Source organism: Diabrotica virgifera, chromosome 1 (assembly GCF_917563875.1).
Source record: "Diabrotica virgifera virgifera chromosome 1, PGI_DIABVI_V3a".
Taxonomy (NCBI): Eukaryota; Metazoa; Arthropoda; class Insecta; order Coleoptera; family Chrysomelidae; genus Diabrotica; species Diabrotica virgifera.
Genome location: NC_065443.1, coordinates 90863456 through 90876444, shown reverse-complemented (window position 1 = coordinate 90876444; position 12989 = coordinate 90863456). Strand labels below are relative to the sequence as shown.

Below are 12989 nucleotides of genomic sequence, written 5' to 3'. Positions count from 1 at the left end.
TCGAAACCGGTAGAGGTGCTTGCTGCACTCTCTGATTGAACTGGAATAATGATGCGGCTGTAGTTTCGTGTTGCAACGAAATTGAAAATGGTTATTCATTTTTTATTTATATCTTTACTCCGATTGGAGTACGAAGGGAACCATTCTCGTTGAAACTTTTACCGCGCTGAGCAGATGGACGTGAATTATAAATTGTAAAATTCCCTCATCTTTCTTAGTCTCAGCATTTGTTATGGCTTGCAAATTGTAGAAGCCTCGGAGGTGTTACCAGAGAAGATTCCCATTGTTTTCAGTCTGGTAGGATGTGGAACAACATTTTTTGGTGTTGTTTTATGTGCTATTAGATTGAGAACTTAGTCTTTTCCTAGCAGTTGCCGCTAGGACATCCCTGCCATTTCGTTCGTTGCAATCCGTGACTGCACGCCGAGGTTTGTCCGAGTTGGGTCAGAGAGAGCAGCATATGTGCCTCCTGATAAGAGACTAATAAGTTTCGAAACCGGTAGAGGTGCTTGCTGCACTCTCTGACTGAACTGGAATAATGATGCGGCTGTAGTTTCGTGTTGCAACGAAATTGAAAATGGTTATTCATTTTTGAATAAAAATATGGTTTATTTGTAACAATGTTTTATTGTTTATTTTTTTTAATCAATATTTATTTCTCTTGGCCATCCTTTTGAGCAAAACTAAATAAGGTAGGTGCAATTATTATTTACTATTTGTTTATATTTATGTTTGTCTCTCTGAGAAAAGACAAGGTATAGCGTCCTTTTTGGTAAATTGTTTATACATTGATTTTTTTCATTTTCTTTATCGATCATAAATATCTGGTTTAACTCTAGTATACCCTATTCCACGAACATACGCCTGTTTTGGATTACTTCGACAACGAATATTTTACTGTGCAAAATAAGAAGGACGAAAGTAAATTGCAAATTACATTGTTGTTTATTGGAATAATTATTAGCGCCATTTACTTTCGTACTTCTTATGTTGCACAGTAAAATATTCGTTGTAGAAGTAATCCAAAACAGGCGTATGTTCGTGGAATGGCCCATAGCTATAATCCCCAATATTTTCTTTTTTACCTATCTAACATCTATTTCTGGGCTATGGTCTGTTTTTGAACCAAGAGGAGTAATTCAAATTTACCGCGCCGTAATGCTTGTTCGTAATTGGTCCAACCATAGGCAAACTTAATCCACTGTTATGAAATTTTGACACTAATGGCATTTATGAAATTTTGACACTACTGGCATTTCATAGGATAATTAAGTATATCGGCGATTTTTTGTGTTTTCTGTGTTATTCCTTTAATTTTTAGATTTTTAGTCTACTCTTATATAAAAAACAATTGAGGCGTGTAAATGCAAAACTCGCCTTATGGATTCTATACTCTTGTGAGATAATCAATAAAAATGTTTCTTTAACGTTATAAAAAGAGAGCTTTGCATATTTCTCTGATTTTTACGTCACAAAATAGCCAGTAAGGAGACAGTTTTGCAAATATTTGGTAAGTTTTTCTAAATGTACGTTGGTGAATGAATTTTAAACTACAGTCAAGTCATATTTGGTATTTTTTGCAAAAAGCGAGTTTTGCATTTATACGCCTCAATTGTTGTTAGAACTCTTTAACGACGTATTAGTATAATATAATATGTATGAATTAACGTCAAAGCCCGACATGATCAACCAAAAAAGAAGATGTATGATTTTTCTAGTGACTTTCTTGGGTGTGAATGTCTTTTTAGTTTACTCTTCTTGGTTTAAAAATAAACCGTAGTAAGAAAGATCCAAGAGCCACACCCACATTTCTTCCGATTCTGAGCAACAGAGCCTTTGTTCATCCATTTTTGTGATACAAAGTAATATTCGTAATTAAAGAAAAACCTTGGACAAGAATATCCAAGAAAGGTGCACACAAGGAAGGAAAGCTATCGCATTATTGAACAAAATCCTATGGGACCAAAGTATCTCCAAAGAAAATAAACGTAACATCTATAACATCATTGTTAAGAGCATTATAACATACAGCAGCGAAGTTTGGCCACTTAAAGAAAAATCCGAAAATATGCTCAGAACAACTGAAATGGACTTCTGGAGAAGATCTGCTGGTATATCAAGAATACAAAAAATCAGAAATACAAGAATATTGGAGATAATGGATGTAAAGCATACAATAATGGACGATATAAAAACAAAGCAACTAAGATGGTTTGGCCACGTACAACGTATGGAAGAAGACAGATTACCCAAGCAAGTGCTACGATGGGCACCAAAAGGACGGCGGAAGAGAGGAAGACCTAGGAAAAGCTGGATAGAAGGAATCCATAGGGAAATCGGAGAAAGAGGCTTGAACGAAGACATGTGCTACGATCGAGAGCAATGGCGATTGGGAATCGGAAGACGTCGTAGAACGTTATGAACCGATTATATATATATAAAGAAAAACCTTCAAATAGTATATTTTTATTTTGTATCCATAATTAGTTCTATAAAATAATATATACATTGATAGAATTGATTTAAGATTTCAATATTGAAATAATGATCTAATGTTTAAATTGCGAAAACGGATTAACAACGCAGTACAATTATTTTTTATTAACTCATACAAAGATTTTTACACATTTAAACAAGAGCCTTTGGCGGAGCAGCTGGAGCGACAGGTTCGTCGGGATCTTGTCCTCTATAAATACCCCATGTCCAAGGTTTGAACTCCCATGGCATTTGGTTTTCTACAGCTGTTAAATTGACTCCTAGATCTTCCAAAGTTGGAATATCACTTTTAACATCGTCCGTTAAGTGCTCCCTTTCTATTTTTTCCCAGTGCAAATGCCCAATTGGCCAATTTATGGAGAATTTCTCTGTTAGAGAAACACGAAGTTGGAAAAGTGGGTCCCAACGCATGTCGTAACGTTTATAACCCCATTCGTCATCTTTGCGCATTATTCTGTGGAAATAGTCGACCAAATCTGATAAAAGGTATCGTTTAGGGCTAAAACAGAATGAGAAAGTTGCTTTAATTAATTTTGTTGCAGATCGTTAACGCATAGTTATAAATAGGGCTTCACTCTTTTGATATACTCGTTTATCCGTGATCTAAACTATAAACAGATGAAGAAGGACAAATCAGAAGACAGTGACAAGTACAGTAGAGTTTGGCAATATATTTGGGGAAAATAAATATGCAGTTACTCTACAAACCAAAACATTATAATACACACACAAACTTATATGGAATCACCATGTATTTCAAAGTAATATTTATTTCTTTTGAAAAAACTTCTTATTGTTGGAAAGAATAAACGTTTTTATTGAAAATAAACAAGTACATAAGACAATCGGATAGTACAACTCGGTATGGTATAGGGTATTTGCTTGAGTTGCAAACTGAATGAAAATAAATAAACTAACTTTTGCGTCCAAAAACGAATATATGCCTCATGTGGGCTTATAGAACTTACAACGAGGAAAGATTATTGGTGTTGTGGAGAAAGTAATGTTCTCAGAGGGACATAGCTGTAGAGCTAGGCGTAATACAGGGCGTTCTGTTCAAAACCTGTGCTAGGTAACAGAAACTAGGAAAGCTCAAAAAATGAAGCAAGGGAAAGTCGCCAAAAGTAATAACGGCTCTCCAAGATCGTTTAATTGTCCAATCAGCTGGAAGACACCCAACCATTTCTCACCTGCAGCTCCAAAGGCAGATTTTGGAAGCTACAGGTGTAACTGTTTCAGTTGAAACGATAAGAAGAAGAGTTCGTACCAAGAAGTATACAGCATGAGAGTTATGTGTTCCCGAGTTATCCAAGCAGCATAAGATTGATCGCCTAAATTGGTGTCTTCACCACTAAAATTGGAACATTGGGAATTGACAAAATGTGCTATTTTCAAAAAAGCCAGGATTTGTGTAAAATCAGATGACCCATGAAATCGTGTACTTAGAGGTCGAGGAAGACAAGCAAGAACGAAAACTGTCAGATCTGTTCTCAAATATACAAGGGGAAGTGTAATGTTCTGGAGAGAAATTGTGATCTGTAAAAAACCTCCTTTAATTTTCATCCAATCAACTTTAACTGCTCACAGGTATGTTGATAACCTGTAGTCAGGCTCTGGAGAGGTGCAACAGGAGAAAATTTAATTTTATTGCATGATAGTGGACCTCTACATACCATTAGAGCAGGGGTGGGCAAAAGCCGGCCCGCGGGCCGGATCCGGCCCTTTTGCTTACTTTATCCGGCCCATTGAGAAATCGCGCAAGCAATTTTTTTTAAGAGCGTAATGCATTCATTTTTTTAACACTAATAAATATTTTTGAAAAATTTAAACGCAGAATAGATATTACATTATTACCGAGGGTCGAATGTCCCCGAAAACTTCTATAATGTTTATCACAGAGGTAAAAAAAAGAGAAAATTTAGTGTGATTTTTAATTTCAAATTAAGTCTTTCTCCTTTTAATGATGGTCAAAAGTTCTCTGTCTCTTCCCATTCTGTGCAACACAATTTCGATCGTAATATGATCGGTCCATGGTATTTTCATAATTCCCCTAAAAAGCCACATCTCAAAAGCTTGATGCTTTTTCATTAGGTCAGCATTAACAATCCAATAAAGAAGAAGAGAGTGGACATAACATTCTTTTTATTATCCCGGTTTTTTATAGCGTTCTCCGTCTTCCGGTTGCCAGTTTCCAGCTTTGTCCATCGTTGCATTCGTCAGGGTGAAGGTTCCTTTCCGACATTGCCTTCTGAATGCCGTCTATCCAGGATTATTTCGGCGCTCTTCTGTTCCTTCTTTCCCTTGGCGACCATTTTAAAATTTGTTTTGGCAGCCTGTCGTCGTCCATTGACGTCGTACATGATCATACCAAATCAGATGTCTCCTTGGAATTTCGTCTATGATGGTTGACTTGACATAACATTTTACCATCCGATATTAGATTTGCAGATTTAATCTTTGGTTACTCAGAAATTTCCTCATCTTCAAACAGGCTGCTCTTGATTACTCTATTCTTGATCGAATTTCTGAAGTTCATTTTTTATCTGGATCCTTGTTATGGCTTAATACAGTGCGCTGGAATAAGTGTTACCCCTCCCTATTAACTTATTTATTTTTAGCACATAAGCAAAACGCTCGGACAGGTCGATTTTTAAAACAGTCATAGTATATTCTGGCCCATGTTTAGAACTTTACGTGATCCCTCTTCAGGTGACAGTCATAACTTTGATCTTTTTAAATGGGAAAGTACATCATGTGACACCTCATTTAAAAGCTTTTGAGATACTGATTTGAGATACTGACGGGGGCCGGCGTAGCCGAGTGGTAGTGTGCTAGGCTAGCGTGCCGGTGGTCCGGAGTTCAAATCCTACCGCCGCGCGCCGGCAAGAACAACTAGACATTTTTAAAAATGTTTATAGGCCCCAGGTCGACTCAGCCTGAATAAAATGAATACCTTGGGTAAAACCAGGGGTAATAATAGGCGGTTGAAGCGTAGCACTGGCCCTGTTACCTTCCTTGTATACCGTAGGCCCTAGATATAGCAGACTACCCTGCTATACTCCCAAAGCCACGTGAGCGGTATAAAACGGGAGACTATTATTATTAGATACTGATTACAAAAATGTATAATACTTAAATCCTTTTTGAGAGCGTAGGCGCAAAATTTCAGGTCGAATTATTTTTAAATGCATTAATTTTTTTGCGGATCCTGAGAAAACTAATAAGTATTTTTGAAAAATGTAAACGCAATATGAAAGATTACGGTATTACCGAGGGTCTTAAGTCCCTGAGAACTTCTTTAATGATGATTAAGTTACAGGGGTGAAAAAAATTGACAATTAAGAGTGATTTTTAACTTAAAATATATAATTCAAAAGAAACTTTTTGTTTATTCAAAGCGACTTTCAGCCCTCGGTAATAATGTAATCTTTCATTCTGCGTTTAAATGTTTCAAAAATGCTTATTAGTTTTCTCAGGATCACAAAAAATGAATGCATTTAAAAATAATTCGACCGAAATTTTACGCTTACGCTCTTAAGAAAGATTTAAGTATTATACATTTTTGTAATCAGTATCTCAAAAGCTTTTAAATGAGGTGTCACATGATGTACTTTCCCATTTAAAAAAATCAAAGTTATGCCTGTCACCTGAAGAGGGTTCACGTAAAGTTCGAAACATTGATGCCTACGATTGTTTTAAAAATCGACCTGTCTGAGCGTTTTGCTTATGTGCTAAAAATAAATAAGTTAATAGGGAGGGGTAAAACTTATATTCCAGCGCACTCTATAATGGACCATATTAAAAATTTCGTAATTTTACTGGGAACAAATTGTTCGCATGTACACACCAGAAAGACAATTTATTATTATTAACAGTCAAATGTCTTTCTCCAAATGCTTTAAAATGATACTTATAGTATTTTTGTCAAAAAAATTTCTTTAGCAGAGAAAAACCTCCACCAAAAATATTAGCGTACATACTGGGTATAGTCCTTCGGCCCGGGAGACATTTTGAAAATTTCATTTTGGCCCGCGCTTAAAAGTATTTGCCCACCCCTGCATTAGAGTGACTACAGACATAATTGAAGCAGAAGGTATCCCTTGTTTGGAGTGGCCTGCTTGCTCACCCGAGCTTAATCCTATAGGGTATTTGTGGGATATGCTTAAAAGAAAAATTAGAGCTCGCCGGGATAATCCACAAAACACCGCACGGCTAATACAAGCTGCTCTTAAAGGATGGAGCAACCTACCACAACAAAATGTTGATAATTTGATTAGGAGCGTGCCCACGCAAACTGAAGCTTGCATAAGGACTAGAGGTGATAACACTGACTACCACAAAATACAAAAAAAAAATAAAAACAATTTAGACATTATTCGTTTTACATTGAAATTTTGTATGCTATTGACTTTAAAACAACTACTTTCAATTTGTTTGTTGAATACTTTATTGTTTTATTTAGTTGTTATGTATTTATTATTGTGTGTGTGTGTTTATGTTTTATTGGCACTGGTTTAAGCAACCAACTGGCCAGTCAATGTGTTTTGAATTCTCTCTTTTACAAAATATATGCTTAGTATCTAAATTTAAAACTATTAGTACTACTGTTTTTTTTACTCTGTTTTTTTTATTATTTTTTTTATTATATTTTTTAACATTTTTTTTATTACATTTTTTATTTTTTTTTTATTTTTTTTTTAGTTTTTTTTTTTTTTTTTTTTTTTTTTTTTTTTTTTTTTTTTTTTGTATATTTTTTTATCGCGCTAAGACCTAAACCCGATTCAACCTCGCGGAGGTTTAGATCTTAGTAACTTTTTATTTTATTTAATAATTTTTTTTTTTTTTTAATTTTTTTTTTTTTTTCTCAGAGCTTTAATTTTAAACAATTAACATGGTTGTACAAAATTTTATAAACATCTAGATTGTTTGATTGTAAAAGGTATATAAGATTAAAAGGAAATTGTACATTAATTTGAACTAGATTGTTTAATATTTATTATTAAATTGCTTTAAAATAAATATTGTTTAACTTCGTGTGTTTGTTTTTTTAAATTCGCACGAAATAGTAAGAAACATCAGATGATTCCATATAAGTTTGGGTGTGTGTATATCTAAAAATGACAATAAAATATTATTTCAAGTACTGAACCGTACTTATGTGAGGGTTACCCACTGTTCGCTGTTGGCATCTTCTTCCTCATCACTTTCATCAGAGGGTTTTGAAGGTTCTTCTGTGACCATTTCAATGATTTGGTGTTCATATATATCTCGTGGACATCATCATCAGCGCGCACCCATTCTTCTACATCATTGTTGTTCGCCTCTTCACAGCCAGGGATATTTTGCACAAGGTCCCTTAATAAATTGGTTGCTTCAGCCTCTAGATCTGGCATTTCTTCGTAAGTAAGGCTTGGTCAATTTTTTTGGCAGGAGTTTTTTATAGCTTTCTCATCCACAGATTCCCAAGCCTCTGCTACCCAGTAAATGATGTCTGTTATATTTATTTTTTTTTTGAGTTGTTCTAATAATGGCAGTAAATTATCTTCATCACTGATTGGTCGCCTCAATTTCCGCTATTGACTCCAACTTTTTGTTTTGAAAAACGCTGTTTGATCATGCGTCTCAGATGAATGCATTCTCTATTAAAGGGTTCATTACTTCCTTCCTATTATTATCACAGGCTCTTATTGCATTCAAAACGAAAGTACTGTACTTAATGATAGGCATATTATTTATGTTATTTTTTATTAAAGGAGTGTTTTAAGAAAATCTGTTTAATCCGAAATGGGTTCGGTCCCAATTATTTCGGATTACTGGGACTCCACTGTACATCAATTTAAGAAGATGATATCAAACATGCTGCCACAAAGTTTTGCTGTCACAAAATATTGACTTTTTTTAATACTACTAACGAAATAGGTCACATGCAAAGAGATAGAGTAAGAAGTTAGGAAATAAGTGCGAAATGTGGAGTTAAGAAAAGAAATCTGTGAACAAAAAGCAGCAAAATAGAAAGGAATCAACATATAAGAAGAATAACAGAAAACAGAAAAGTAAAAATAGCAAGACACAGATCACCAATTGAAAGAAGGGCAAAGGATGCCCAAGCAAAATGTTGTCTGACAACATCAGTTGAGGTTAAAACCCTAAATAAAAACAGACATGAGCCTATCAATAATGCAGGAACAAAAAGATTTTTGATTCGAATTTTTAGCGAAATACACTCACCGGCAGAGAAAACGGGCACCCCAAAAAATGGGTCATTTTTAATGTCTTGTATTTCCTAAACCTGATGTCCGATTTAAGTAATTTTTTTAATATGTTATAGCCTTATTCTTTATCAATATCGCTGTAATAATATTGTTGCTAGACAGGTACATTGTCATTGTATACAGGGTGTACGAATCAAACTGTGTTTTTTTCTCAAACTTTGGAACACCCTGTGGAATGTTCTAGCCAAAATTAACTAAATTTTATATGCACCATTGGCGTGCATACGGGTATAAATATTTTAGATATATCCCGTATGCACGCCAATGGTGAATATAAAATTCTCAATTGTATGCCAAAAAATGCGCAATAACTAGCTCTTAAAATCTACCAAATTTCATTTGCATATCACAAACCGTTTTAGAGCAATAAATAAATCGTCAGTTTGTAAGAACAATTTCAACACCCCCTATCTCAGAAACGAAGTATTTGCGGGCATAAGTTTATAAAGCAAATTGTCATTATTTTATCATGCAGAATTACCCCTTAAAGCTTGCCGTACTTATTCAAAAACACCCTGTAATGACGAAAAACAGGTGTAGTTGTTAAAGTGCCTAACTTTTTTATTATCCAACATAAGCGAATGAATAAAAAACAGAATGTTAAGAAAATCTGTGGCTATAGTAGGGTTTTAATTTTAGTATTTTATAAAAGCTAGACCATTCCACAGGGTGTTCCAAAGTTTGAGAAAAAAACACAGTTTGATTCGTACACCCTGTATACAATGACAATGTACCTGTCTAGCAACAATATTATTACAGCGATATTGATAAAGAATAAGGCTATAACATATTAAAAAAATTACTCGGACATCAGGTTTAGGAAATACAAGACATTAAAAATGACCCATTTTTTGGGGTGCCCGTTTTCTCTGCCGGTGAGTGTAGTTTCATTTTTAACAGAAATTTTCACTTCATCATCATCATCAATCAGCCCTGATTTGTCCATTGCTGAACATAGGCCTCCTCCAGATATTTCTATCTTCTTCTGTTCTGCGGCTCTGCTATTCAATTGGTCACAATTATTTTTAGGTTATCGGTCCATTGCGTTGGGGGTCTTCCCCATCTTCACTTATCTGCCGTGGTTTTAGAAGTCTTGGAAGTATAAAACTCTTTCTAATAATTCATAGTAGAAATGAATAAAAAGAACATATAAAAGGAGGATTGATCTCGACACAGGAAAGTTGAAGAGCAGCATAAGCAGGAAAAGTAGACAACGACAGTTGTCTATTCTAAAGATAGAAAAAAAATACTGATGAAAGAAAGAGATAAAAAAAGCACCAAGTGCATTCAATTATTAATAATTTTGCCCCTAACGGTGTAGTAAGAAGAAATTTTTACATTTAAATGATTATTTGTATTATACCTACTCACATACCATTTACAACCATTTTTGGTAATTTGTATATGCCTTCCTTCATCTGGCTTTGTATCAACAATGGATTAGTTTTGGCATTAAATACAGAAACATTTGGTATTTCAGCTGCTATTGCTATTACAAAGTCTCACAATAGGTGACAAAGTTAAAATGTACTTACCCGACAGCTTGATATATTTTCCCTGCAGTATCAGGATCCTTTATAGCATTTATAATACCTGAGGTAACATCACTAACATACACAGGTTGCTTTACAGTTCTTTCACCTTTATGCCACAGTGGGAAATAGTTGGCAGATCTCCTCCATGGATGGGCATAATATCTGTTACCAAGAGATGTGTTATTTATTGGTCAAAAATATAAGAATAATATTGTAATGTTGAATGGGTTGCATATCGTCGGCTTACTGCCAAAACCCACTAACTCCATTTTTAAAATTTTGAGAGATCTACTTTTTAAACTTTAATTTGAAATTGAAGATCGACTGAATTTAAAAAAATTATTTAAGAACTGAAAAATATTTTTGTCATATTTTTCAGTTCTTAAATAATTTTTTTAAATTCAGTCGATCTTCAATTTCAAATTAAAGTTTAAAAAGTAGATCTCTCAAAATTTTAAAAATGGAGTTAGTGGGTTTTGGCAGTAAGCCGACGATATGTGAGTTAATTTTAAATGAAGTAAAGAAACACAGACTTACTCACAATCATTTAATAATACTTTGACGACCGGTTTCGATCTCTACACTATTCAGATCATCTTCAGGTCGGAGTTACAAGTAGTTAAATGATGCCGTTACAAGGGATGCTTTGTAAGTTCATCGATAACATGTTTAAACGTCCAAATTATGCTAATAGGATAGTTAGGTGAGGGACTGGGTAAGCGGACATGCTTCGTAGGTCAAAACACAGTGAATTGGAATGGATCCTGAAGGCAGATGTGTGTTGTGAAACAGAGATAAATGTATTAGTTATGTGAAAGATAACGTTCGGGTGGGAATGTTCATAAATGCAGCTGAGGTGTAAATATACTTACATGTAAACACTTGTACGATTGTGAAGGTCTTTGCTGTTAGGTGTTTTGAGCTATGGGCAAAGGTCGAAGTAAGGAAAATGACAAATAGGAATAAATATTCAAGTTTATTGAATACATGATACATAATAACTGACATCCCGTAGTCCTGTGACCGGGAACAATACAAACTTGAATATTTATTCCTATTTGTCATTTTTCTTACTTCGACCTTTGCCCATAGCTCAAAACACCTAAGAGCAAAGACCTTCACAACCGTACAAGTGTTTACAATAAGTCTATTTACACCTCAGCTGCATTTATGAACATTCCCACCCGAACGTTGTCTTTCACATAACTAATACATTTGTCTCTGTTTCACAACACACATCTGCCTTCAGGATCCATTCCAATTCACTGTGTTTTGACCTACGAAGCATGTCCGCTTACCCAGTCCCTCACCTAGCTATCCTATTAGCATAATTTGGACGTTTAAACATGTTATCGATGAACTTACAAAGCATCCCTTGTAACGGCATCATTTAACTACTTGTAACGCCGACCTGAAGATGATCTGAATAGTGTAGAGATCGAAACCGGTCGTCGAAGTACATATTATTAAATGATTGTGAGTAAGTCTGTGTTTCTTTGCTTCATTTAAGAATATTGTACTGTAAAATCATAATAATATAAATTTGCGTACATAGAAATCGGCTCACTTAAAAATTTGGTCATTTTTGATGTCTCGAATTTCCTAAACCTGTTATCCGTTTTAAGTGATTTTTTACCTGATGCTATAAGGTTTTCTTAACATTTTGTTTTTTGATTCATTCGCTTATGTTGGATAATAAAAAAGTTACGTACTTTAACAACTAGTTATGTTCTTTATCAGTACAGGGCGTTTCTAAATAAGTGTGACATACTTTAAGGGTAATTCTGCATAAAAAATAATGACAGTTTGCTTTATAATCGTATGTCCGCAAATGCTTCGTTTCCGAGATACGGGATGTTGACTTTTTTCCTACAAACTGGCGATTTATAACTGGCGTTAAAACCGGTTGAGATACGCAAATTAAATTTGGTAGATTTTAAGATGTAGTTATTGCACATTTTTTGACATACAATTAAGAAATATATGTTCACCATTGGTTTAAAAACATAACATGTTAAAAAAATCACTTAAATCGGACAACAGGTTTAGGAAATTCGAGACATCAAAAATGACCAAATTTTTAAGTGGGCCGATTTCTATGCACGCAAGTTTATTTTTTTTTTAGTTCTAAATAATCTGAAGAAAAAAATGTGTTTTTACATAATGCATAACATTTTTGTGGTGCTACTATAGCCCTTTCAGCAAGTACCCACACAATTGTGTGTAACTGATGTAAAACTGCTAAATAGTAAAATCTAGCGTTCAGTACGAACGACGATGGTTGTGTAGGTTCAGTGTTGTACTTTGCGCTACCTTACGCGATTGTTAAATTTATTTTGTTTCGACAGTCACAACTTGTCTTGTAACTAAGGGGGCTCGTCAATTCGGTAAGAACTGTAAATAGATTTTTGTTATTAAAAAATGTCAATAATAAAATGCAAATGCCTGTAGATTACTAACACATGTTTATTCAAAAGCACCTATACATATATATTTTAAAAAATGATCTTAAGAATTTTCAAATATCCAATTACAACACTACCAACACAATTGTGTGGGTTGGGGGATCGTTATTGTCGTTCTCTCCGTTTGCAGATTTTGACTTTAACAAACCCAAGGGCGGATCCAGCAACCTCGCAAGGTGGGGGCAATGAAATAAAAATGTTCTCGTCACTGCCGTACCTAC

The 12989-nt window shown here is 34.5% G+C and overlaps 1 protein-coding gene across 1 annotated transcript in view; it reads right to left on the bottom strand.

The window, feature by feature from the left end:
* Positions 1 to 2450: 2450 nt before the first annotated feature.
* LOC114329732 (NADH dehydrogenase [ubiquinone] 1 alpha subcomplex subunit 9, mitochondrial) overlaps positions 2451 to 12989 on the bottom strand; it is a 28330-nt gene continuing 17791 nt past the window's right edge. Inside the window, exons 5-6 of the mRNA XM_028278928.2 lie at positions 10304 to 10465; positions 2451 to 2995 (exon numbers count right to left, since the gene is read on the bottom strand). Of these exons, the coding sequence (XP_028134729.1) occupies positions 2629 to 2995; positions 10304 to 10465 (529 nt within the window). The 3' untranslated portion in view covers positions 2451 to 2628. The remainder of the gene's footprint in view (positions 2996 to 10303; positions 10466 to 12989) is intronic.